This window comes from Salmo trutta, chromosome 26 (assembly GCF_901001165.1).
Source record: "Salmo trutta chromosome 26, fSalTru1.1, whole genome shotgun sequence".
Taxonomy (NCBI): domain Eukaryota; kingdom Metazoa; phylum Chordata; class Actinopteri; order Salmoniformes; family Salmonidae; genus Salmo; species Salmo trutta.
In genome coordinates, this window is record NC_042982.1 from 42209323 (window position 1) to 42236967 (window position 27645).

The window sequence follows — 27645 nt, forward strand, 5'->3', positions numbered from 1 at the left end:
ATCAGATAAACTCACCCCACAGCTTGAAATGTTGTCAACAGTGCCATTGAATTGGATCATTTTTTGGTGGCGCAACTGGTTAGTACGTTCTCAAGCAGGGACGTCAAATGTGTTGATGAGGCAAAGGGTGCAAGATCAAGTACCTGCAATGATGTTGTGAGAAAGGAAGGAATACTGCTAAGCAGCACAGTGTATCCTGTTACACAAACACTGGGTTATTTGAAACCTTTTTTTATTACGGAAAACCAAGTGAAAATAAAGGAATAAAGATTCAACTACATTAAAACACGTTAGAGAGTGAGGCACTCCCTTAAAAGTGTGAAGAGGAAATGTCTTCAGTGAATACCTGATTAAAACTGTTAATAAGAATGACCTGCCATTCATTAACATGATCCCAGGGCTACTGCACAAAGCATTAACATGATCCCAGGGCTACTGCACAAAGCATTAACATGATCCCAGGGCTATTGCACAAAGCATTAACATGATCCCAGGGCTATTGCACAAAGCATTAACATGATCCCAGGGCTACTGCACAAAACATTAACATGATCCCAGGGCTACTGCACAAAGCATTAACATGATCCCCAGGGCTACTGCACAAAGCATTAACATGATCCCAGGGCTATTGCACAAAGCATTAACATGATCCCAGGGCTACTGCACAAAGCATTAACATGATCCCTGGGCTACTGCACAAAGCATTAACATGATCCCTGGGCTACTGCACAAAGCATTAACATGATCCCCAGGGCTACTGCACAAAGCATTAACATGATCCCTGGGCTACTGCACTGGGCCGAAGTATCTGGGAATGAGATTAGCCATTTATAGACATCGTTGAATGTGTCCCTCAAGTTAATTTTCATGAAAAAGTCTTAGGCATGATTATATGTCAACATGTGATATGAGAAACTCTCAAAACTATAAATATAGACATAACAAAAAAAACATTCACAGTCTTCCCTGTCTATTCACAGAAGGCCAAAGGGCTACGATAGTTGATTTTGATTGCTTGTGATACATTCGCTGGTCCTTGAACTTGTCACAACTCCCAACCAAAAAAGTTTGATAGCTATATAATAACTGTACATAAAACCATCTATAAGTCTGATGGCTTCCTACACTGAGTACACCAAACATTAGGAACACCTTCCCAATATTGAGTTGCCCCCCCCCCCCCCCTTTTATGTTCTTAGAACAGCCTCAATTTGTTGGAGTATGTACTCTACAAGGAGTCGAAAGCATTCCTCAGGGATGCTGGTCCATATTGACTCCAATGTTTCCCATAGTTGTGTCAAGTTTGCTGGATGGGCCTGGTACCTACTACCATACCCCGTTCAAAGGCACTTAAATATTTTGTCTTGTTCATTCACCCTCTGAATGGCACATATACACAATCCATGTCTCAATTGTCACAAGGTTTAAAAATCCTTCTTTAACCCGTCTCCTCCCCTTCATCTACGCTGATTTGAAGTTGCAATTTTGATTGTATGAACACAGATTTGATTGGGAAGAAGAGAGTTCTATATAAAATAAAGGCGATATAGCATAAGCATCTCAACATTTTAAATCATGAGTTTTCCATCGACAAAGTCTGTCAGGCACCAGGGTGATGCAGTATGGCAGCCATTTTGTGCCCAAGGCCATTTTGAGGCCAACAACACCAGTGCTTCAGCGGTGGGTGTTGTGATTAAGTGAAGAGCCAGCGGGAGCCAGTTTCCTCCTTTGTGGTTAGATGGGACACATCCTTAAGGCGTCAGCATGCTACAGTTCGGCTGGCGCCTAGCCGTAGGCAAACAAGTGTGCTCACATACTCCCTTGAAAAATGTGAAAAAAAGTGGCGATAGTACTGTTTGTCCATATTGAGATTCCGTATTCATCTGTGATAACTTATGAAATCTGTCACTCATTTTGATGTTTTGCAGAGATCTTAGTCGCGCAATTTTACATCTAACTAACTTATACACTACTTTTGAACAGAGCCTTATGGGTATAGGATGCGGAATAGGGTGCCTTTTGGGAGCCATCACTCACTCTCACCAAGGGCTGCAGTAACAGTAATTAGTGCAGATAGGTTTGATGAATCATTAAATACATTTTGAGGTTCTCACTGAGAGGTGACTGACAGGGAGATGAGAGTTCGAATGGTAGTGCACTACATAGGGCATCACCTGAGACGTATACTTAGTGTCCCAGCGGCCGGTCAGCAGGGAACCAGTTTCCTCCTCTGTGGTTAGATCAGGCTTCGTCAAAAACGGCATATTATTCTCTACATTCGACCAGAGCCCCATGGGCCCCTATTTCCTATATAGAGCCTTATGGGCCCCTATTTCCTATATAGAGCCCTATGGGCCCCTATTTCCTATATAGAGCCTTATGGGCCCCTATTTCCTATATAGAGCCCTATGGGCCCCTATTTCCAATATAGAGCCCTATGGGCCCCTATTTCCTATATAGAGCCTTATGGGCCCCTATTTCCTATACAGAGCCCTATGGGCCCCTATTTCCTATATAGAGCCCTATGGGCCCCTATTTCCTATATAGAGCCCTATGGGCCCCCATTTCCAATATAGAGCCCTATGGGCCCCTATTTCCTATATAGAGCCCTATTTCCTATATAGAGCCCTATGGGCCCCTATTTCCTATATAGAGCCCTATGGGCCCCTATTTCCTATATAGAGCCCTATGGGCCCCTATTTCCTATATAGAGCCCTATGGGCCCCTATTTCCTATATAGAGCCCTATTTCCTATATAGAGCCCTATGGGCCCCTATTTCCTATATAGAGCCCTATGGGCCCCTATTTCCTATATAGAGCCCTATGGGCCCCTATTTCCTATATAGAGCCCTATGGGCCCCTATTTCCTATATAGAGCCCTATGGGCCCCTATTTCCTATATAGAGCCCCATGGGCCCCTATTTCCTATATAGAGCCCCATGGGCCCCTATTTCCTATATAGAGCCCTATGGGCCCCTATTTCCTATATAGAGCCCTATGGGCCCCTATTTCCTATATAGAGCCTTATGGGCCCCTATTTCCAATATAGAGCCCTATGGGCCCCTATTTCCTATATAGAGCCTTATGGGCCCCCATTTCCAATATAGAGCCCTATGGGCCCCCATTTCCAATATAGAGCCCTATGGGCCCCCATTTCCTATATAGAGCCCTATGGGCCCCTATTTCCTATATAGAGCCCTATGGGCCCCTATTTCCTATATAGAGCCCTATGGGCCCCTATTTCCTATATAGAGCATTATGGGCCCCTATTTCCAATATAGAGCCCTATGGGCCCCTATTTCCTATATAGAGCCTTATGGGCCCCCATTTCCAATATAGAGCCCTATGGGCCCCCATTTCCAATATAGAGCCCTATGGGCCCCCATTTCCAATATAGAGCCCTATGGGCCCCCATTTCCAATATAGAGCCCTATGGGCCCCCATTTCCTATATAGAGCCCTATGGGCCCCTATTTCCTATATAGAGCCCTATGGGCCCCTATTTCCTATATAGAGCCCTATGGGCCCCTATTTCCTATATAGAGCCCTATGGGCCCCTATTTCCTATATAGAGCCCTATTTCCTATATAGAGCCCTATGGGCCCCTATTTCCTATATAGAGCCCTATGGGCCCCTATTTCCTATATAGAGCCCTATGGGCCCCTATTTCCTATATAGAGCCCTATGGGCCCCTATTTCCTATATAGAGCCCTATGGGCCCCTATTTCCTATATAGAGCCCTATGGGCCCCTATTTCCTATATAGAGCCCCATGGGCCCCTATTTCCTATATAGAGCCCCATGGGCCCCTATTTCCTATATAGAGCCCTATGGGCCCCTATTTCCTATATAGAGCCCTATGGGCCCCTATTTCCTATATAGAGCCTTATGGGCCCCTATTTCCAATATAGAGCCCTATGGGCCCCTATTTCCTATATAGAGCCTTATGGGCCCCCATTTCCAATATAGAGCCCTATGGGCCCCCATTTCCAATATAGAGCCCTATGGGCCCCCATTTCCTATATAGAGCCCTATGGGCCCCTATTTCCTATATAGAGCCCTATGGGCCCCTATTTCCTATATAGAGCCCTATGGGCCCCTATTTCCTATATAGAGCATTATGGGCCCCTATTTCCAATATAGAGCCCTATGGGCCCCCTATTTCCTATATAGAGCCTTATGGGCCCCCATTTCCAATATAGAGCCCTATGGGCCCCCATTTCCAATATAGAGCCCTATGGGCCCCCATTTCCAATATAGAGCCCTATGGGCCCCCATTTCCAATATAGAGCCCTATGGGCCCCCATTTCCTATATAGAGCCCTATGGGCCCCTATTTCCTATATAGAGCCCTATGGGCCCCTATTTCCTATATAGAGCCCTATGGGCCCCCATTTCCAATATAGAGCCCTATGGGCCCCATTTCCTATATAGAGCCCTATAGGCCACTATTTCCTATATAGAGCCCTATAGGCCACTATTTCCTATATAGAGCCCTATGGGCCCCCATTTCCTATATAGAGCCCTATGGGCCCCTATTTCCTATATAGAGCCCTATTTCCTATATAGAGCCTTATAGGCCCCTATTTCCTATATAGAGCCCGGGTCAAAAGTAGTACACCATATAGGGAATAGGGTGCAATTTGAGACGCATCCTTAGTGTCCCAGCGGCCAGTCGTCGTAGGTGCTGTACCTCTTGACGTGGATGCGGCGCACGCGCTCCCTAAGGTCCACTCCAGAGTGGGTGGGGCCTTCTTCCTCCTCGCTGTGGAAACCACAGTGGGTGTGACTGTGGGCGTGTCGACGGCGTGTGGCCTCCAATAGGGAGTCGTCAGGGACAGGAAGTGTCTCATAGAGCAAAGCGTTCAGGGTCTCCTCGTAGATCCTGGCCTCTGGGAACTCCACCTGGGACAGAGAGACGGACGGACAGGGTCAACATAAAGATTAGCTACAGTACAAAAGATGTTTGCCTGTGTCAGCAACGATGGACTGCCATGAACAAGTGAGTGAGTGAGTGAGTGAGTGAGTGAGTGAGTGAGTGAGTGAGTGAGTGAGTGAGTGAGTGAGGGAGTGTGAGTGTGAGTGTGAGTGTGAGTGTGTGTGTGTGTGTGTGTGTGTGTGAAACCCCTAACCAACCTTGGTCTGTTTTTTCTCTGTGGCGTAAACTATGGATGTGCAGCAGACCTCTGCCAGCTTGCGTCCCTGTCCGTAGAACGACCAGCAACAGATCTCATCGCCGATCACGTCCTTGATGAAGAGAACACGGCCGTTGTAGCTCAGAGACAGCTTGTCAAGCAGCTCAATATTCTTCAACAAGTTGTCGTCTGAGTTACTGTGGAGGAATTACAGCCCACGGGTTAACAGGTTGTTGTCTGAGTTACTGTGGAGGAATTACAGCCCACGGGTTAACAGGTTGTTGTCTGAATTACTGTGGAGGAATTACAGCCCACGGGTTAACAGGTTGTTGTCTGAATTACTGTGGAGGAATTACAGCCCACGGGTTAACAGGTTGTTGTCTGAATTACTGTGGAGGAAATAAAGCCCACGGGTTAACAGGTTGTTGTCTGAATTACTGTGGAGGAATTACAGCCCACGGGTTAACAGGTTGTTGTCTGAATTACTGTGGAGGAATTACAGCCCACGGGTTAACAGGTTGTTGTCTGAGTTACTGTGGAGGAATTACAGCCCACGGGTTAACAGGTTGTTGTCTGAATTACTGTGGAGGAATTACAGCCCACGGGTTAACAGGTTGTTGTCTGAATTACTGTGGAGGAATTACAGCCCACGGGTTAACAGGTTGTTGTCTGAGTTACTGTGGAGGAATTACAGCCCACGGGTTAACAGGTTGTTGTCTGAGTTACTGTGGAGGAATTACAGCCCACGGGTTAACAGGTTGTTGTCTGAGTTACTGTGGAGGAATTACAGCCCACGGGTTAACAGGTTGTTGTCTGAATTACTGTGGAGGAATTACAGCCCACGGGTTAACAGGTTGTTGTCTGAGTTACTGTGGAGGAATTACAGCCCACGGGTTAACAGGTTGTTGTCTGAATTACTGTGGAGGAAATAAAGCCCACGGGTTAACAGGTTGTTGTCTGAATTACTGTGGAGGAATTACAGCCCACGGGTTAACAGGTTGTTGTCTGAATTACTGTGGAGGAATTACAGCCCACGGGTTAACAGGTTGTTGTCTGAGTTACTGTGGAGGAATTACAGCCCACGGGTTAACAGGTTGTTGTCTGAATTACTGTGGAGGAATTACAGCCCACGGGTTAACAGGTTGTTGTCTGAGTTACTGTGGAGGAATTACAGCCCCATGGATCAGGAGGTACAGCATTCCATTGTCAACACAGAGTACATAACGAGTACTTGACATTAGAGGCCCTCACTAAGCACTTACCAACAGTCATGAACTATTATCGACTCTCCAAACAACAGAACCAGCATAGGGCTGCCATTTTGTAAGGCACTATACTTGTAGTAGGTCACCTAGTATAGGAGTACTTGTTGTTGCTTCTGTTGTACAGCAGCTTCACTACAGGCTTGGTGCAGGCCTGGATCAGTCTCTCTTCCTCCTTGGCAGAGGTGACAACAGGGATTACACACAGAGACGGCTCCTTTTGGTCCTGTTAATCAAAACAGACACCACAGGCAGGCTGTTATAGTACATAAGAGAAAAAGAGGACCAGAACCAATCTAAACAATGTCTGGTTCCACTCTGTGCCGCTGAACAATACAAAAGGCTGCAGGTCGACCGATTAATCGGAATGGACGATTAATTAGGGGCTGATTTCAAGTTTTCATAATAATCGGTAATCTGCATTTTTGGATGCCGATTACATTGCAATCCACGAGGAGACTGGCAGGCTGACCACCTGTTACGCGAGTTGCAGCAAGGAGCCAAGGTAAGTTGCTAGCTAGCATTAAACTTATCTTATAAAAAAACAAAATCAATCTTAACATAATCACTAGTTAAACTACTAATATCATCAACCATGTGTAGTTATCTAACGTGTCCTGCATTGCAAATAATCAATGCGGTGCCTGTTAATTTATCATAGAATCACAGCCTACTTCGCCAAACGGGTGATGATTTAACAAGCGCATTCGCGAAAAAAGCACTGTCGTTGCACCAATGTACCTAACCATAAACATCAACGCCTTTCTTTAAAATCAATACACAAGTATATATTTTTAAACCTGCATATTTAGTTAATAAATTCATGTTAGCAGGCAATATTAACTAGGGAAATTATGTCACTTCTCTTGCGTTCTGTGCAAGCAGTCAGGGTATATGCAGCAGTTTGGGCCGCCTGGCTCGTTGCGAACTGTGTGAAGACCATTTCTTCCTAACAAAGACCGTAATTAATTTGCCAGAATTTTACATAATTATGACATAACATTGAAGGTTGTGCAATGTAACAGCAATATTTAGACTTATGGATGCCACTCGTTAGATAAAACGTTTTGTTTTCGAAATGATAGGTCATTAATATGGTCAAATCCAGAAACTAAGGCTCATATTTCTGTGTGTTATTATATTATAATTAAGTCTATGATTTGATATTTAATAGAGCAGTCTGACAGAGCGGTGGTAGGCAGCAGCAGGCTCGTAAGCATTCATTCAAACAGCACTTTCCTGCATTTGCCAGCAGCTCTTTGCAATGCTTGAAGCACAGCGCTGTTTATGACTTCAAGCCTATCAACTCCCGAGATTAGGCTGGCAATACTAAAGTACCTATTAGAACATCCAATAGTCAAAGGTATATGAAATACAAATGGTATAGAGAGAAATAGTCCTATAATAACTACAACCTAAAACTTCTTACCTGGGAATACTGAAGACTCATGTTAAAAGGAAACCACCATGTTCTCATGTTCTGAGCAAGGAACTTAAACGTTAGCTTTTTTACATGGCACATAATGCACTTTTACTTTCTTTTCCACCACTGTTTTTGCATTATTTAAACAAAATTTAATGTTTCATTATTTATTTGAGGCTAAATAGATTTTTTATTTATGTATTATATTAAGTTAAAATAAGTGTTCATTCAGTATTGTTGTAATTGTCATTATTACAAATATATATATATAATAATGACAATATATATATTTATAAAAAATATTTTTAAAATAATCATAATAATAAACAATAAAAATAAAAAATAAAATTACAAAATAAATAATAATAATTAAAAAAAAATATACTAAATACATTTTTTTAAACATTTTTAATTTAAAAATAATAATAATAAAAAATAAAATTTTAAAAATAAAAAAATAAAAAATAAAATAAAATCGGGTATCAGCTTTTTTTTTGGTAATTCAATAATTGGTATCGGTGTTGAAAAATCATAATCGGTCGACCTCTAGTCAGGACATATAGCAAGGATCAGGTAAACTCCATTTGAACAACTCAGTCAGGTCAGAAGGTGACTTTACTGATTGGCTCACGGAATTGGAACGGACCACAAATGAACCCTCACGCCTGACATAGAAGAGTGAAAAGATTATGTTGAAACTTGTATTCACTAAACTCTACCACAAAACAATGTAAAAAAAAAAAAAAAAAAAAAAAGTCTCTGAGGTTGAGTGACTCTTACAATGCTCTATCATTTAATTCTTAAAAGACTTACTCCAAGATGTATTAATAAAAGCCTTTATGAAGTACAATCCAATCTGAAAATGAACCGTTTAGTGACATCTGCTGTCATAAAAATGTAAAATACATTTTAAAAAAGAGGACATGACATGAACGAAATATGAATTCAATGTGGTATTAATTCAAGACTCCTTAGCATAGATGTGGTAAAGAGGTCAATGGAATGCAGAAGGACGTTAGTGGATATTGGAATAAAAACCTACAGGTGAAGTCGGAAGTTCACATACACCTTGGCCAAACACATTTAAACTCAACTTAAACTTCACAATTCCTGACATTTAATCCTAGTAAAAATTCCCTGTTTTAGGTCAGTTAGGATCACCACTTTATTTTAAGAATGTGAAATGTCAGAATAATAGAAGAGAGAATGATTTATTTCAGCTTTTATTTCTTTCATCACATTCCCAGTGGGTCAGAAGTTTACATTCACTCAATTAGTATTTGGTAGCATTGCCTTTAAATTGTTTTAACTTGGGTCAAACGTTTCGGGTCACCTTCCACAAGCTTTCCACAATAAATTGGGTGAATTTTGGCCCATTCCTCCTGACAGGGCTGGTGAAACTGAGTCAGGTTTGTAGGCCTCCTTGCTCGCGCACACTTTTTCAGTTCTGCCCACAAATGTTCTATAGGATTGAGGTCAGGGCTTTGTGATGGCCACTCCAATACCTTGACTGTGTTGTCCTTAAGCCATTTTGCCACAACTTTGGAAGTATGCTTGGGGTCATTGTCCATTTGGAAGACACATTTGCGACCAAGCTTTAACTTCCTGACTGATGTCTTGAGATGTTGCTTCAATATATCCACATAATTTTCCTCCCTCATGATGCCATCTATTTTGTGAAGTGCACCAGTCCCTCCTGCAGCAAAGCACCCCCACAACATGATGCTGCCAACCCCGTGCTTCACGGTTGGGATGGTGTTCTTTGGCTTGCAAGCCTCCCCCTTTTTCCTCCAAACATAACGATGGTCATTATGGCCAAAGAGTTCTATTTTTGTTTCATCAGACCAGAGGACATTTCTCCAAAAAGAACGATCTTTGTACCCATATGCAGTTGCAAACCATAGTCTGGCTTTTTATGGCGGTTTTGGAGCAATGGCTTCTTCCTTGCTGAGCGGCCTTTCAGGTTATGTCGATATAGGACTTATTTTACTGTGGATATAGATACTTTTGTACCTGTTTCCTCCAGCATCTTCACAAGGTCCTTTGCTGTTGTTCTGGGATTGATATGCACTTATCGCACCAAAGTACGTTCATCTCTAGGAGACAGAACGTGTCTCCATCCTGAGCGGTATGACGGCTGCGTGGTCCCATGGTGTTTATACTTGCGTACTATTGTTCGTACAGATGAACGTGGTACCTTCAGGTGTTTGAAAATTGCTCCCAAGGATGAACCAGACTTGTGGAGGTCTACAATTTTTTTCTAAGGTCTTGGCTGATTTCTTCTGATTTTCCCATGATGTCAAGCAAAGACGCACTGAGTTTTAAGGTAGGCCTTGAAATACATCCACAGGTACACCTCCAATTGATTAAAATTATGTCAATCAGCCTATCAGAAGCTTCTAAAGCCATGACATAATTTTCTGGAATTTTCCAAGCTGTTTAAAGGCACAGTCAACTTAGTGTATGTAAACTTCTGACCCACTGGAATTGTGATACAGTGAATTATAAGTGAAATAATCTGTCTGTAAACAATTGTTGGAAAAATGACTTGTGTCATGCACAAAGTAGATGTCCTAACCGACTTGCCAAAACTATAGTTTGTTGTTAACAAGAAATTTGTGGAGTGGTTGAAAATGAGTTTTAATGACTCCAACATAAGTGTATGTAAACTTCCGACTTCAACTGTATATTCTATTGTACTGTATGAGTTAGGGTTAGTGGAATATAACCTATATTCTATTGGACTGTATGAGTTAGGGTTAGTGGATAGTGGAATATAACCTATATTCTATTGGACTGTATGAGTTAGGGTTAGTGGATAGTGGAATATAACCTATATTCTATTGGACTGTATGAGTTAGGGTTAGTGGAATATAACCTATATTCTATTGGACTGTATGAGTTAGGGTTAGTGGATAGTGGAATATAACCTATATTCTATTGGACTGTATGAGTTAGGGTTAGTGGAATATAACCTATATTCTATTGGACTGTATGAGTTAGGGCTAGTGGATAGTGGAATATAACCTATATTGTATTGTACTGTATGAGTTAGGGTTAGTGGATAGTGGAATATAACCTATATTCTATTGGACTGTATGAGTTAGGGTTAGTGGATAGTGGAATATAACCTATATTCTATTGGACTGTATGAGATTGGAGTTAGTGGATAGTGGAATATAACCTATATTCTATTGGACTGTATGAGATAGGGTTAGTGGATAGTGGAATATAACCTATATTCTATTGGACTGTATGAGATTGGAGTTAGTGGATAGTGGAATATAACCTATAGATGTGGTAAAGAGGTCAATGGATCGCAGACCGTGGGGGATAGAAGGAGGAAATCTGATCTAACAAAGGGGATATTTGTCAAATCCGACATGATTGATGTATTGTAACAGGCCCACAATGCGGTAACTGAAGTCCCATTTTCAGGTTTATAAGAAGTGACTGATAAATGCTAATTCCTGTTCGTATAAGCTGGTAGCTTAGCTAGCATACAGAAATCAGTGGTGGTGGTCAAAGTCGTTCTTAAATGTAATGCCGTTGATTGGTGACGATGACGTGAAAATGTATTGGGGTTGGCATCCATACAAACATTACCTATCGATTTATACCTCAACATAGTGTATTTCTCCCACGCGTTTCCATAGCATTTCCATTGTTTTGGTTGGGTTCGATTGATCTCTTTACCGCATGTATCATTGCCCACTGTCACCATGGAGACCGCAGAACCTCCCATTAGAACCTTGGGCTAGTCCAAATACTGAATGCCATGCATTCCAATGAACATCTATCACATCTATCTATCTAACATCTATCACACGGGCAGCAGGTAGCCTAGCAGTTAAGAGCGTTGGGCCAGTAACCGAAAGGTCGCTGGTTCGAATCCCCCGAGCCAACAAGGTGAGATATATTCTCTGTTCTGCCCTTGAGCAGTTAAACCCCCAACAACAACTGCTCCCTGGGCACTAATGATGTGGACGTTGAGTAAGGCAGCCCTCACACATCACATTTCGGTTAAATGCATTCCGTTGTGCAACTGTCTAGGTATCCCCTTTCCAAGAGTGTTCACTAGGGGCCCAGGTAAAAAGTAGTACACTACATAGGGAATAGAGTGCCATTTGAGACTCAGTCACATTATACCCGCTGCCACTATGGTTGTAATAGTCATGGAATTTTGGATGAAGGTGATTGGCCAGCCAAATTACTGCGGTTCTCATAATAGGTATGTACATATTATACATTGTTTTGAGACGCACATTTTCTCCTCCTCTGCACCTGACTGCATGTGCTGCCATAGAAATATATTGAATAGAACAAGTGTCCCCATTCAAGTCAATGATGGCATGATGGGTGGACATTGCAAGTGTACTGATAGGAGCAAAGCAGAAAGTAAAAGATGTACTAAAATATGTGCAGTGATTTGTTGATTCAACTCAACTGACATTACAAAAAACACGTTCCATTGCATGAGTCGCATCAGTTAACATCATGTCAATGAACATTCTACATTGCCATGGAAATGATTGCATCACAATACCAGGCAGCCATTGCGAGTGTACCCATGAGTTAACCAGTCACATGGCCTGGGTTAGAGGTTACAATCCCGTTCTATTCATTCTATGTGTGTTGCTGCTGCATTTTTTTTGGGGGGGGGGGGGGGGGGCGTTGCCTAGGCAACCAAAGACTTGTTCGCTTGTTTCAACAAGGAGTAACAAAGTTTCATCACGTTGTTAAGAGTCCATGTTACGGCTGAAACGGACTCAACCACACAAATCTCTGGCTGTCCGGTCTTCAGTCAGATGTTCAGTCAACAAACAAACAGCTTCTTCTTTTTTTTTCTCTTTATGACGGTTATTTTTATCCATAATCGTCGGTTATAACGGTAATTGTGCCAGCCCTACCTGGCACAGATGGTAAACAAACAGTATTGTTGTCCTACAGCCACTAACACAGTAGACACCCTGGTCCAAAGTAAGTCAAATATCACAACATGAGGAAGCAATCTGTGGAGGGTAAGTCGTGTTCAAGTCAGCATGGCCAAGACAACAACAAACAAACACGCATTACAACACAGTAGAGTCTGTTACCTTCATGCACAGATCTAGGATCTAGTAAAGCTGTAGGTTGGATCAGTAGTGAGGGCAACACACTCCTACAACACAGCCAGCATTCCAAATGGCACTCTATTCCACTATGTAGTGCATTGCTTTCATCCAGAATCCTCCGGCCCTGGTCAAAAGTAGTGCACTATAAAGGGAATATGGTTCCATTTGGGACACACTTCTCTCTGTGTCACTGACCTGCAGGCCTCCCTGGCACAGCTCCACCAGACCCTGGATCAGGTAATACTTGGCCTCTGCCAGCAGCTCTAGAGCCCCCTGCCTGCCAGGGGGCAAGGAGACCGCTTCCTCCCGCAGGTACGTCAGGATGGAGCCAAAGTGCTTCCCACTGCGATCTATCAGGATCCAGCCTGGACAGGACCAGGCAATGAAAGTGAAAGGCAACGGTCAATTCCAATCAGATTTTTAGAGTAACGTAGTTCTGTGTATCTTTTTGATGATATGCCTGCCATAGGGCCTGTAAATCTAAATGGGATTTGTAATCATTGCTGATGATTGTTGCTTTAGCCATCTGCTCCATTCCGAAGTCTGTATTAGTCTAAGTAGAGTTTCATCTATGTTTCTGATCCATAAGAGTGACTGTGAGACTTTCTGGAAGTCTCCAAAGTCCTTCTCACCTTCTCTGTCAATGAAGACCTCCTTCCTGCCACTGAACATGGCCTTCAGCATAGAGTCCTGCCTGGTGAGCACCTGCAGCGTGGTGTAGAACAGGGTCCCCCCTACGTTTAGACGCACATACTTGTTACCCAGGCCCAACGCTGCTCTGTAGCTGCACGTCTTGGACTTGGGACATGCCATCTGGGAGGCTGTGGAGGGGAAGAATATAATATAACTTTATTGTCTATTCAAGGATGAAAATGTTTCTTTGGCATCAACATATAAGCATTTAAAAATATTGTTTTTAATGTGTATGATGTGAAAGTGTATGCAGTCAGCCTAGCACAATGTATAGCCTACATAAACACAGAGGATATTGGCACATTCATTCATAACTGACCGCTGCCCTGATTGCCCACTGTTCCATGTATACTTTCATGGGAAGGTCTAATGGCTTGGGAGCCAGTGGACGTGACCTGGGTTTGGAGGCATAGCCGGTGCAGAGGGAGCTGGCAGCTGTCCCCGGACATGTCCCTCTGAAGGTAGATGACCACCCTGCAGATGGAGGTCCTGATGTCCCCCGCCGTGGTGACAGCTACTGGGGGGGGCCGCCACAGCCTTTCACTGGCCAGGCAGATCATACCTGGTGGAGGGGAGGCAATAGAAAAGCACAGGAAAAAAAACTCAATCCTCTGCCCTGTGCTGAGATGACAGACTAACAAGGTGACAGTTGGGACAATGTCCCTCTGAAAGGAATGAAATCTGAAACCTTGATTTATAGTCATTGACTGAAATTAGAGGGGACTACTACTGTAAGTCGCTCTGGATAAGAGCGTCTGCTAAATGACTAAAATGTAAATGTAAATGAGTTGCTCTGGCCAATGCGGTCATACTTAAAACACCAGTAGTCGAGAACATTGTGAACACAATGGAGAGAGGAAGCCACCCACCCAATCAGTATCTCCCTCTCCATTTCCCCTAGCATGGAATTTAGCTGGGCCCACAACACTGTGTGTGTGTGTGTGTGTGTGTGTGTGTGTGTGTGTGTGTGTGTGTGTGTGTGTATTTCAAATCAAATCTGATTTGTCACATACACATGTTTAGCAGATGTTATAGTAGGTGTAGTGAAATGCTTGTGTTACTAGCTCCAACAGTGCAGTAATATCTAACAATTCACAACAATACACACAGATCTAAAAGTAAAATAATGGAATTAAGAAATATTATAAATATTAGGATGAGCAATGTCAGAGTGGCATAGACTAAGATACAGTAGGATAGAATACAGTATACACACATGAGATGAGTAAAACAAAAATATGTAAACATTATTAAAGTGACAAGTGTTCCATTATTAAAGTGGCTAGTGATTTGACCTTAAATAAAGGTTATTTGGCTTATTTGGCTTATTTGGTAGAATGTCCCCAAAAACGTTGCATAGCAGAGGAAGACAGTCTGTCTCTGGGGAACTTTGATTCAGATGGGTGCAGTAGTGTAATTCCAACCAGCAGAGGAAGTTATGTCTTGTGATATCAAACCATTCCACATATGGCTACTCCTATGGAACCGTCATGGTATATGTCCTAATATGTAGTACAATTTGTGACAAGTAAATTAGGCCTAAAACGTCTGTACATATAAATTATGAGATAACGTTAACTAACTAGCAACATGCCACATAGGGTTGAGTCGCAAACTGTAGTTCAGCTAGAGCTATATACTAGTTAACTAGTAGTGTTGGCTTGCTAGCTAACTAACTAACTAACGTTACTAGTACTGGCTACCGTATTGTTGTTAGCCAGCTATAATATGTCAAGTACAAATTCAAGAACATTGAGACAAACTTGAATGAAGTAGTCCTAGTGTATAATAACTAGATAACGTTTCAAACCAACCTTGCCACCCAGGTAAAAACTAGCTAGCTAGCTAACTTTCTAGATACTCACCCACGCCGTCTTTCTCTTGGGATAATTCGTTTGTTGAACAGGTGTTCGTTAGTACATTAAAATCTATGCTATGTACGCCACCTACAATTGTCAATATTTACAAGGCAACGACGATAAATAACTTTCCCGACTACATACAAGTTTCCCGACTACAACTCCCATCCACCTCCCTCCCGGAAGGTACATCCCATGGCCAAACACAACTGTTTCCATCGCAGCCGGTCCCCTGTGGATTATGCCACATAATCACAACATTGATATCAAATTGAAATACATTTAAGGTAAGTGAAAGACTGACTTGAAGAGTTCTCACTTGTAGACAATAATGATTTGACTGTTTTTTTGTTTTGTTTTATTGCACAGCTTGTAACCAAGCAGCTATCGATGAAATACCTAGTCGGCTAGCTAAAACAGTTAGCTAATGCTACCTAGCTAGCCCTGCTACTGGCCGTTGCTAGCCTCTTGCCTTCCTCTATTATCCAGTTAGCCCATAACATGACAGTCCGATGAGGGCATCAGGACAAGCTGTGATAAAGCTAATTAGCTTGCTATATATATATATATATATATATATAGATAGATAGATAGATAGATAGGAGGCTTGGTAAGTAACTATAGCGAATATATATATATATATATATATTTTTTTTTTTTAAATATATGTAAGTAGTTAGTGAGAGCCCTTCTGGTTGTAAATTATAGCTAACGTTAGCTAGTTATAGAGTACGTTGCCAAAGAAGCAGCTGGCTAGCGCAGATGAAAGGTTATTGCATATAACTAATTATATCAGATAGCTAGTTAGTGATTAGTCAAAGGTCACAGAATCAAATTGTGTGGGGTTTTTTTACGTTTTTTTTTTTTTTAGTGTGAACAATATTTTCCTAACTAACGTTATCCCTGTCTGTCACAATACAGTTTACTAATGTAGCAGCAACGGTCGTTGTAAAATAATTGTAATAATTCTAATAAATGTTGGACAATGGATGAAGATACTCAACTTTTTGAAGATGTTACATTAAATTCAAAAATAAAATGGGAGTTATATTGGAAAGACACCAAGAGATGATGATGACATATTTACACACTATTCATATTTTACATATTCTTATATATACACACTGTACAGTTAAATTAGATCTATAGAAAGAGGAGAGGTGCTGTGATACAACATGTTTTTGTATCTGTTTTTTAAACCTCAATGTGCTTTTTGGCTGAGTAACCTGTGGTGGCAGTATACTATGGGATCAATATCATTCATATGTATTGTGAACACACAACATTCATTTTGTATTCGTGTATCATGATCTGTACAAATGTAAATCACCAATGATCTGTACAAATAAGTACCAATCCACAAATCTAAATCACTATCCACAAAGGGGCAGCAGGTAGCCTAGTGGTTAGAGTGTTGGACTAGTAACCGAAAGGTTGCTGGATCGAATCCTGAGCTGACAATGTAAAAATCTGTCATTCTACCCCTGAACAAGGCAGTTAACCCACTGTTCCTAGGCCGTCACTGTAAATAAGAATTTCTTCTTAACTGACTTGCCTAGTTAAATAAAAATGTAAATCACTATCCACAGATGCAATTCACTATCACAAACATTTGTATTTGTAAATTGATATATTGCTTTGTAAGTTTTTTTATGGCTGCAGTTATGCGGGTAATTTCCAAGGGCCTTAAGTAAAGTGACTGCCATAAAGATTTGCACATAGGAGAGTTATGCACAAACATGACAGATATGGCAAACCTGCAACTCCATATTTGGCTTGGGTCACCTGGTAAAGTTCTCACGTGTAATCTTGATTTAACTAGGCAAGTCAGTTTAGAACAAATTCTTATTGACAATGACAGCCAACCAATCAATCAAATGTATTTATAAAGCCCATCTTACATCAGCCGATGTCACAAAGTGCTGTACAGAAACCCAGCCTAAAACCCCAAACAGCAAGCAATGCAGGTGTAGAAGCACGGTGGCTAGGAAAAACTCCCTAGAAAGGCCAAAACCTAGGAATAAACCAGGCTATGAGGTGTGGCCAGTCCTCTTCCGGGTGGAGATTATAACAGAACATGGCCAAGATGTTCAAATGTTCATAGATGACCAGCAGGGTCAGACAATAATAATCACAGGTCAGCACCTCAGGAGTAAATGTCAGTTGGCTTTTCATAGCTGATCATTCAGAGTATCTCTACCGCTCCTGCTGTCTCTAGAGAGTTGAAAACAGCAGGTCTGGGACAGGTAGCACGTCCGGTGAACAGAACTACCCCAGCCAAACCCTAACCCGGAGGACGCTGGGCCAATTGTGCGCCACCCTATGGGACTCCCGAACACGGCCAGTTATGATACAGCCTGGAAACGAACCAGGGTCTGTAGTGACGCCTCTAGCACTGAGATGCAGTGCCTTAAACCGCTGAGCCACTCGGGAGCCCACACCGCTTGCTTTACGTGTGTGAGTGTTGCAAAATAATTGTACACATACATTATTCAATCATTGCATCCAAACTGTTCACGCACGTCAATAAGCGTCTGCGTAGCCAGGCGCTAAAATCTTGATGCGCTGCAAGGGTGTTTATATCCCAGGACAAATTTAGCTAGCAACAGCAAACAAGCTAGCTAAATTACCAGGAATGTTTAATGTTTTTCGACATGTCCCCAAGTTAATATAGTTAGTTCAGAGTTTTTTTGATATTTCAACCTGTGTGTCCTGATCACGTCAAGTGTGGTTGGACAAAATCAACATGCGCGCGATACCTTGTGATTTAGCGCACCGTCTGACACTTACAGTACCAGTCAAAAGTTTGGACACACCTACTCATTCCAGGGTTTATTTTTACTACTTTCTATATTGTAGAATAATAGTGAAGACATCAAAACTATTAAATAACACACATGGAATCATATAGTAACCAAAAAAAGTGTTAAACAAATCAAAATATATTTTATATTTGAGATTCTTCAAAGTAGCCACCCTTTGCCTTGATGACAGCTTTGCACACTCTTGGCATTCTCTCAACCAGCTTCATGAGGTAGTCACCTGGAATGCATTTCACATAACATTTTATTGGTCACATGTGTTTAGCAGATGTTATTGCGGGTGTAGCGAAATGCTTGTGCTTCTAGTTCTGACAGTGCAGTAATATCTAACAAGTAATATCTAATAATTTCACAACATATACACACGAATCTAAGTAAAGGAATGGAATTAAGAATATATAAATATACGGACGAGCAATGTCAGAGCGGCATAGACTAAGATACAGTAGAATAGTATAGAATGCAGTATATACATAAGAGATGAGTAATGCAAGATATGTAAACATTATTAAAGTGGTCAATGATTTGAGTCTATGTAGGCAGCAGCCTCTCTGTGTTAGTGATGGCTGTTTAACAGTCTGATGGCCTTGAGATACAAGCTGTTTTTCAGTCTCTCAGTCCCCGCTTTGATGCACCTGTACTGACCTCGCCTTCTGGATGATAATGGGGTGAACAGGCAGTGGCTCGGGTGGTTGTTGTCCTTGATGTTTTTCAATTAACAGGTGTGCCTTGTTAAGTTAATTTGTGGAATTTCTTTCCTTCTTAATGCGTTTGAGCCAATCAGTTATGTTGTGACAAGGTAGGGGTGGTATACAGAAGATAGCCCTATTTGGTAAAAGACCAAGTCCATATTATGGCAAGAACAGCTCAAATAAGCAAAGAGAAATGACAGTCCATCATTACATTAAGATATGAAGGTCAGTCAATCCGGAAAATGTCAAGAACTTTGAACGTTCCATCAAGCGCTTTGATGAAACTGGCTCTCATGAGGACCGCCACAGGAAAGGAAGTTACCTCTGCTGCAGAGGATAAGTTCATTAGAGTTACCAGCCTCAGAAATTGCAGCCCAAATAAATGCTTCACAGAGTTCAAGTAACAGACACATCTCAACATCAACTGTTCAGAGGAGGCTGTGTGAATCAGGCCTTCATGGTCGAATTGCTGCAAAGAAACCACTACTAAAGGACACCAATAATAAGAAGAGACTTACTTGGGCCAAGAAACATGAGCAATGGACATTAGACTGGTGGAAATCTGTTCTTTGGTCTGATGGGTCCAAATTTGAGATTTTTGGTTCCAACCGCCGTGTCTTTGTGAGATGCAGAGTAGGTGAACGGATGATCTCTGCATGTGTGGTTCCCACCATGAAGCATGGAGGAGGAGGTGTGATGTTGTGGGGGTGCTTTGCTGGTGACACTGTGAGTGATTTTATTTAGAATTCCAGGCACACTTAACCAGCATGGCTACCACAGCATTCTGCAGTGATACGCCATCCCATCTGGTTTGCGCTTAGTGGGACTATCATTTGTATTTCAACAGGACAATGACCCAACACACCTCCAGGCTGTGTAAGGGCTATTTGACCAAGAAGGAGAGTCAATGCTGCATCAGATGGCCTGGCTTCCACAATCACCTGACCTCAACCCAATTGATGTTTGGGATGAATTGGACCGCAGAGTGAAGGAAAAGGAGCCAACAAGTGCTCAGCATATGTGGGAACTCCTCCAAGACTGTTGGAAAAGCATTCCAGGTGAAGCTGGTTGAGAGAATGCCAAGAGTGTGCAAAGCTGTCATCAAGGCAAAGAGTGGCTACTTTGAAGAATCTAATCTATATTTTGATTTGTCCACCCTTTTGACTGGTATTGTACATGCTGTCTAGTACGGGCGCGCGTGCGTCTGCATGTTGATTTTTGTCCATCCACACCAGACGCAATCAGGACACGCAGGTTGAAATATCAAAACAAACATTCATGCCAGTTTAGCTTGCTAGCTTGCTGTTGCTAGCTAATTTATCCTGGGATGTAAACATTAGACTGTTATTTTACCTGAAGTGCAGAAGGTCTTCTACGCTGACAATTAATTCACAGATAAAAGGGTAAACCGAATTTTGTTTCTAGTAATCTCTCCTCCTTCAGTCTTCTTCTTTGGACTTTATATGGCCGTTGGCAACCAACTTTAAGGTAGATTACCACCACCAACTGGTCTGGAGTGTGAACCTCCAGTTCATCTTTCAATCACCCACGTGGGTATATGCTCCTAAAAACCAATGAGGACGTAACGCGAGCGGTTAGCGTTCTTTATAGAATCAACGGAAAGACAATATATTCCATTTCACCCATTCCCAGGGTGTGTTTGACAGGTCATGAGAAACATTTCCGCGGTTGTAATATAAACTGGGGGGGAAAACGACAGGCACAACAAGCAAGAGTGTTAAAAGAGCCGCAGGGGTCAAATGAAAGCAATCGATACAGCGAGATTTAAGTGCCAAGTTGATTTTAGCACTCCTCACACAGGAAATGGATGGCTGAAAAAAATAAAAAATAGACCCTCAGGTAGGCGGGGCATGCCCGTTGCTATACTAATGTGACAGACCTGACTAAAAATGTATACAAGTCCACAAGTTGTCTTTCACCTATTCCTCCCTTTTAGATCAAATGCAGATGAGAGATGAGGAAAGGAAGCCACTTTAGACTGTTGAGATGCTGGATAAATAAAGGTTAAATAATATATTTTTTTTTTTATAGCGTCCATATATCTCATAGTATTAATGCTGTGTTTTACAGCCCCCCTCCCCCCATCTATAACCCAGCTCTTGGAGACAGGCCTTGTGGCCATGGCGAAAGACCCGTTGGCTGAAGCTGGTCTTCATTTTGATGAGCTCAACAAGCTGCGGGTTCTGGAACCAGAGGTGGACCAGAAGACCACCGAGCTCAAGGAGGAGTGTGAAGACTTTGTTGACAGTAAGAGCATTCTATTTAGCTTCTGTTACTGTGCCCCAAATGGCAGCATATTCCCTATATAGTGGGCCCTGGGCAAAATTATTGCACTATATAAGGGAATAGTGTGCCATTTGGACTGTACCATTGGTTTTAAGTTTCATGACTTGCATAGAATATTGTGGAGATGTCCACTCACACCTGTTCTTATTGTTAAAACTGTGTTCTTCAAATGTTGTTGACACCTAATTTACCAAATGGTGTTTTACTAACTTTCGTGCATTCATTCAATACATAGAAATCAGCCAGTTTCAGAAGATAGTGGGTGGTCTCATTGAGCTGGTGGATGAATTGGCAAAAGAGGCAGAGACAGAAAAGATGAAGGTAAGGGTTGTGAGTTTCTTAGTCCATCTTTACAGGGCTCAGACACACACACACAGATGCCGTACTTTTTGTTCACTCATTCAAAGTCAATTGTTTTCAACGTGTCAGTTAGATCAACGTGACCGCTGGCTCTACTATCTGCAAGCAATTTCAGGTTGAAAACAAAACGGTGTACTTTGACTGCTAGCTAGCTAGGCCACTGAGTACACTTGCTGCACTTTTCTGTGGGAATGACTGAGGGCTTCTTATCTGGGTGAACAACATGCTGCTGCACTGCCTCCTTCTCCCAGGCTATTGGAGCCAGGAACCTATTGAAGTCTGTGGCCAAGCAGAGGGAGGCCCAGCAACAGCAGCTCCAGGCCCTGATAGCAGAGAAGAAGATGCAGCTGGAGAGGTAAGAAGACTTGTAGCCTGGTCCCAGATCTGATCTCGCTAGCCTGGTCCCAGATCTGTTTGTGCTTTTGCCCAATCCATTGTCAAGCCAAACATGTTTGGGAGGACAATTCCATAAGGAGTTGGCAAGAGATCAGAAACAGACTGGTATCCAGGCTATATTAAAGAGACTAGAAACAGACTGGTACCCAGGCTATATTAAAGAGATCAGAAACAGACTGGTACCCAGGCTATATTAAAGAGACCAGAAACAGACTGGCACCCAGGCTATATTAAAGAGACCAGAAACAGACTGGTACCCAGGCTATATTAAAGAGACCAGAAACAGACTGGCACCCAGGCTATATTAAAGAGATCAGAAACAGACTGGTTCCCAGGCTATATTAAAGAGACCAGAAACAGACTGGCACCCAGGCTATATTAAAGAGACCAGAAACAGACTGGCACCCAGGCTATATTAAAGAGACCAGAAACAAACTGGCACCCAGCCTAAGACTAGTTGTTGGGTTTTTTTCAATCTTGTTCTGAGGACAGCTGATTGGTAAAATGTGCTTTGAGGGCAGAAATGAACGTGATTTGTAAAATGTATTAGGCAAGAAATGTACGACTGAGGTCATGTCTCTTTGTGAAATCAATAACGATGTGGAAATCTATTTAGTTTGTGTCTCATTCTCAGTGGTTGACCTTAAAGTTAGTCAGTTATTTTGTTATTTAGTCAGTTAATTACTGTGGTTTAATTAAGTTTGTCTTTGTTTGTAATCTATTCCAGGTATCGCATCGAGTACGAAGCTCTCTCCAAAGTGGAGGCTGAGCAGAATGAGTTTATTGAACAGTTCATTCTTCAGAAATAAGGCCCGAAGTCTGTGTGTGTTCGTGACCATGTTTCCAGGGTGCCTGTATTGTTTTCTATGGGTGATATCCACTACACTATGGGTTCACAGGAATCGCTCATCTGAACACAACAACCTCTCTTACACTTCACAAGCAATCCAAAACTGTTCCAACTAAAACACAGGTTTGGCCCAGACACCGACAGACAGACTACATGCAAAGTTAGAAGAAGCTGTATAACACCATCAAATGTTCCTCACTAGCAGGTGTCTAAGTGACAATCATCCTCCCCAAGTTATCTATTTTTAGCATTTAAGTGTTGGAATGCTTGAATATAGTTCAAACCTGAGGCTCTATAGGTGTCATGCCTTTCACAACACTACAGTATGTCAGTCAACCAAATGGTGGAAGAAAACTATTTATATATGAAGGAATTTATTTATACTATTTAATACTGAATAATTACTCTGTATAGATAGTTTTATTACCTTTTCTACAAGTGGGGAAAACAAAGTACAGTATGTGCATGTTACTGTAAATAATTTCATGATTTTGAAAACAATTAATTTTATTTTTGCTGTGTGTTGCGCCCGCCCCCCCCATTTGCATATTAATTCTGTTTACATCTAAGGTATGAATATGTTCACAGTTTTATAATTTCACCTTTGTCTGTGGTACTACATCAAAACATTTATCCTCAGGTGGCTTATTGGAATTTCAGGCCAGTGTATAAAAAATAAATGTAAAGTACATTTCAAAGGTATATTATTAATTTTATGTTTACAGTATATATCAAGACATTAGAAAATATCATCCTCTGCATTCATCTTATCCATGTTTAAAAGTTAGTGGACCAACCTTCATCAAAAGATGAGATATACTTGAATAAAAAAGGATTTGCACATTTTGATTCTCTTGGTGTCAATATTCTTGACTATTGCTAATCTGTGATGATCAAAACATATTCATTGTTAAGACTGTTTAACATACCTATGATGTTTTATTGACTTGAAATGTACCAATTGACAATTCATCAAGTGAGGAGAAGGGAAAAAAATCACTATGAAAATGAGTACTGTAGACTAGAGGTATGATAGCCTGGACAGAGCTCGAGATTCAGAATGTACAGGTGGATTAGTAGCCTGAGTGCCAATCTGTTTGTGCCATCATGCCAACTCCTTGTCAAACCAAACAGGCGACAAGGACAGCAATGGAGTTGGACAATAGAACAAACAGACTGGCACTCAGGCTAGAAATGAGTGTCTTATTTGATCTTCTTGGCCTTAGTTGAGCCCTTTCCTCCCTGAGTGTTGATGTTATAAGCTGAGCTGAAGAGCATAGTGAACAGCAGCATCAGAGGAATCAGGAGGTATGGAGCGTAGATGACTGCCAGGGTGTAACGCTCCTTCTGGGTCTGGGGGCCAGGGTGGGGCTCTGTGGGGAAGGGGTAGTAGAGGATGTGGGCTAGGATGGGGACCAGGGTGGTGACTACGTGGGTGGAATACACAATGGCTGGAGTCCTGATCCACTTGCAGCCTCCTGGAAGAGAGGATGGTTGATGGAACAGAATTAGGTTGATTCCCTCAGTGTTATGACAGACTTACCTGCCTTGTCGTCATGTCTGATTTTTATGACGTCTTTGTCCTATTCCCTATATAGTGCACTACTTATAATCAGGGCCCTGGTCTAAAGTAGTGGGACACAGGGAATAGGGTGCCATTTGGGATACATATACTGATAGAGGGGTGTTAAGGAATGGGCATCCGCTAGAGGTCACACTTGAGTTACACATGACTAAATGACTATCTACAACATGCCAAATCAAAGGTATCCTGCAACATGGGTTTAAATGTTGTAATTCCAAATACCACAGATTTTTACATTAGTTTGCTAGGCAATATGGGTTGTCCCAAATGGCACCCTATTCCCTATGTAGTGCACTAGTTTTGACCTCTTTCGTCCAAAGTACTGAACTAAAGGGAAAAGGGTGCCATTTGGGACGAATCCCATGTTATCTGACCTTTCAGGAAGGCGTATGCAGCTATGGGGAAGAAAGGGGTTTGGACCAGGGCCTCGCAGAAGATGAAGGACTTGAACCAGATGGGGGGATCCAGCATCATGGGGTCTCTGAACTCAGCCCCATACCATCTCAAAACATCTTTCAGCTGTAAAATATATATATATGTATGTAAACACTCAATGTTGCATCACTATAGGCACATTGGTTGTTACAAGTGATTTCCAACATCCCCCCCCCCACAAAAAAAATATGGTGATATGACGCAGTCACCGTCACCCACTACACACTTTCCTTCAAGGACCTACTACTACACACTAGTCAATTAAACAAGTCAAATTTAACGTCGTTACCTGTTGAGGATACATCTGTGCAGGAAGCAAAGCTTGAAGATCAATGAATAATGTAATAGGAATGTGAGAAGCAAAATAAAAGACAAATATAATTTCTAATATACGAAGAATGCCCATATTGTATCAAAGGAAAGACACACCAAAAATATAAACAGCTATCTAAGCTTTAATTTAGATTTTTCTATCGAGAACGCATGAGAATTTGACAGCGTTGAAAGAAAAAGGGGGACAGACTAGTGTCGTGGCAACGCATGTTGGATGGTTCTATTCCATTGGTCCTTTTGCTTGGTTCATCTAGCTGAGAGGCGGTTCTGAATCTGTAGGCTCTGTCCAAACATGTTAAACATGGAGCAACCTTCCTTCCTCGACCTGTAATTCCTTCAAGCCTAGGAAGGTAGATCAAATAGAATTGAACCAGGCTCTATAGTATTAAATGACACGTCATTTTAGCGCGACACTCAATTCTTCATTGCTGTGACTTTGCTTGCTCGTTGAGATTTCTGATCATGTTAGGCTGCGTTTCATTTCCGTTTGATCGCGGGGGAGGCACTAGTAATGTTTGCAGTTTCCGGTTTGGCTATTTGTTTCAAGTGTATTAGTTCATAAATAAATATCTTTGCCAAAATTCGTCATCTCTCCCATGTCTTATTCGACTAGTAGTTGTTCTGAAATGTTTATTGCTTGCCTACATTTTACTCCCTCTATGTTTAATATAACACACGTACATTAATTATTCATTTTGGTTGCCTATCCTGATGTGAAGTTTGTTCTATAGAAAGTATTTGACTTGATGTGTGCCACAGAAAGTATTTGACTCTAGCCACAAAATTAAGGAAATTAGAAGGGGGGGATTTCAGCAAGGCTAATTTCTTGCTTGCCGAACCGAATGTTATTAAATTGTTCTGTAAAAACAGTGGAAAGAGCTATTGTGACTACTATGAAATGTAAATGGTATTGGATAAAAAGGCAAAAAAAATAACAATAATACATGCAGTGGACACTATTTCTGTGCTTTTAGGGACCCATAATGCAATTCTTCAGGAAATGGGCGGGGCTTCATATCTTTTCAGATTATTATGGTAATTGTGGAAAATATGCAACCAAAGTCCGACGAAAGCGGATACAAATTCATTGTTTTTACTAATTATGACAAATTGTAAGAAAATGTTGAGCGATGTAATATGGCTCTGATCAGTCCCTACACCCAACGAAGGGCACTGCGTTCATCCACCTCTGGCCTGCTCGCCTCCCTACCTCTGAGGAAGCACAGTTCCAACTCAGTCCAGTCAAAACTGTTCGCTGCTCTGGCACCCCAATAGTGGAACAAGCTCCCTCACGACGCCAGGACAGCGGAGTCAATCACCACCTTCCGGAGACACCTGAAACCCCACCTCTTTAAGGAATACCTGGGATAGGATAAAGTAATCCTTCTAACCCCCCCCCCCCCCCCCCCCACACACACACACACACAAAAAAGATATAGATGTACTATTGTAAAGTGGTTGTTCCACTGGATATCATAAGGTGAATGCACCAATTTGTAAGTCGCTCTGGATAAGAGCGTCTGCTAAATGACGTAAATGTAATAAAGTAATAACTTTTCAAATATGTTACGTTACACGTTATGTTGGCTGACAATTTGTTCGCTATGCTATCCTTACGAACCGCATAGCATTACAGCATTATGTACTTTACTGGTATGTTAGCCAACGTTAGTTGGCTACTAATACATCAAACTTGTCAGGCAGTATATTAGCTATCTCCTATCTAACTAACTACCCAACATTTATTGACTTGATTATTCACATCCTTCTTCAAGCTAAGTGGAATAGTCGTGCGTTTCAATGGACATTGTTAATTCTGTCCATCTACTCCGATTTCAGAGCACTCACGCAGAATAATTGATGATTTACAAACGCTGGGTTGGACAACACCCGTTGAATATGGCCGGTGTCAGTAAACGTTGGCAAAAAAATAGTAATTCAGTTGTTGCCAGTGTAACAGTGTAGGTTACGTCCCTCTCTTCGCCCCAACCTGGGCTCGAACCAGGGACCCTCTGCACACATCAACAACTGACACCCCACGAAGCATGGTTACCCATCGCATCAACAACTGACACCCCACGAAGCATCGTTACCCATCGCGCCACAAAAGCCGCGGCCCTTGCAACGCAAGGGGAAACCCTACTTCAAGTCTCAGAGCGAGTGACGTCACTGATTGAAACGCTATTAGCGCGCACTACCGCTAACTAACTAGCCATTTCACATCGGTTACACCAGCAGCACATTTACAGTCACCAACTCTCTGGATAACATAAAAACAGCCTAACCAGCTCTGCTAGGGTGAGTAAAATGGTCAGAGTGAGGTGTTCTCTCATTTGTGTCTGGAAGTAGCTAGCCAACGTTAGCCAGTTAGCTTGGGTGCTT

At 41.9% G+C, this 27645-nt stretch overlaps 3 protein-coding genes and 1 long non-coding RNA gene across 7 annotated transcripts; 1 reads left to right on the plus strand and 3 right to left on the minus strand.

Moving 5' to 3' along the window:
• Positions 1–215: 215 nt before the first annotated feature.
• Positions 216–15650, minus strand: LOC115163817 (BTB/POZ domain-containing adapter for CUL3-mediated RhoA degradation protein 2-like). Of its 3 annotated transcripts, none has more exons than XM_029716003.1 (8): positions 15490–15650; positions 13944–14186; positions 13564–13752; positions 13127–13296; positions 6484–6620; positions 5134–5329; positions 4691–4902; positions 216–1820 (listed from the first exon to the last, which is right to left on the minus strand). In XM_029716003.1, exons 2-8 carry the CDS (start codon positions 14182–14184, stop codon positions 1760–1762), a joined length of 1206 nt encoding a protein of 401 aa, XP_029571863.1. In that variant the 5' UTR covers positions 14185–14186; positions 15490–15650; the 3' UTR covers positions 216–1759. The 3 variants fall into 3 exon arrangements, with proteins under 3 accessions (XP_029571863.1, XP_029571865.1, XP_029571864.1); XM_029716005.1 differs by having other exon boundaries at positions 13977–14186; positions 15490–15649; XM_029716004.1 differs by lacking the exon at positions 216–1820 and having other exon boundaries at positions 4499–4902; positions 15490–15649.
• On the minus strand, positions 10609–13111 carry LOC115163827 (uncharacterized). The gene is made up of 2 exons (XR_003869814.1): positions 11107–13111; positions 10609–11001 (listed from the first exon to the last, which is right to left on the minus strand). It is a non-coding gene; the product is annotated as an uncharacterized LOC115163827 (long non-coding RNA).
• Positions 15651–15671: 21 nt separating the features above from the next.
• ift20 (intraflagellar transport 20 homolog (Chlamydomonas)) lies at positions 15672–23759 on the plus strand. Its single transcript, XM_029716027.1, has 5 exons — positions 15672–15770; positions 21089–21265; positions 21540–21625; positions 21916–22019; positions 22788–23759. The coding sequence occupies exons 2-5, from the start codon at positions 21139–21141 to the stop codon at positions 22867–22869; spliced, it is 399 nt and encodes a 132-aa protein (XP_029571887.1). The 5' UTR covers positions 15672–15770; positions 21089–21138; the 3' UTR covers positions 22870–23759.
• tmem97 (transmembrane protein 97) lies at positions 23602–25491 on the minus strand. Of its 2 annotated transcripts, XM_029716026.1 has the most exons (4): positions 25220–25491; positions 24870–25014; positions 24112–24388; positions 23602–23998 (listed from the first exon to the last, which is right to left on the minus strand). In XM_029716026.1, the coding sequence occupies exons 1-3, from the start codon at positions 25334–25336 to the stop codon at positions 24114–24116; spliced, it is 537 nt and encodes a 178-aa protein (XP_029571886.1). In that variant the 5' UTR covers positions 25337–25491; the 3' UTR covers positions 23602–23998; positions 24112–24113. The 2 variants fall into 2 exon arrangements, with proteins under 2 accessions (XP_029571886.1, XP_029571885.1); XM_029716025.1 differs by having other exon boundaries at positions 23602–24388.
• Between the last annotated feature and the right edge of the window lie 2154 nt (positions 25492–27645).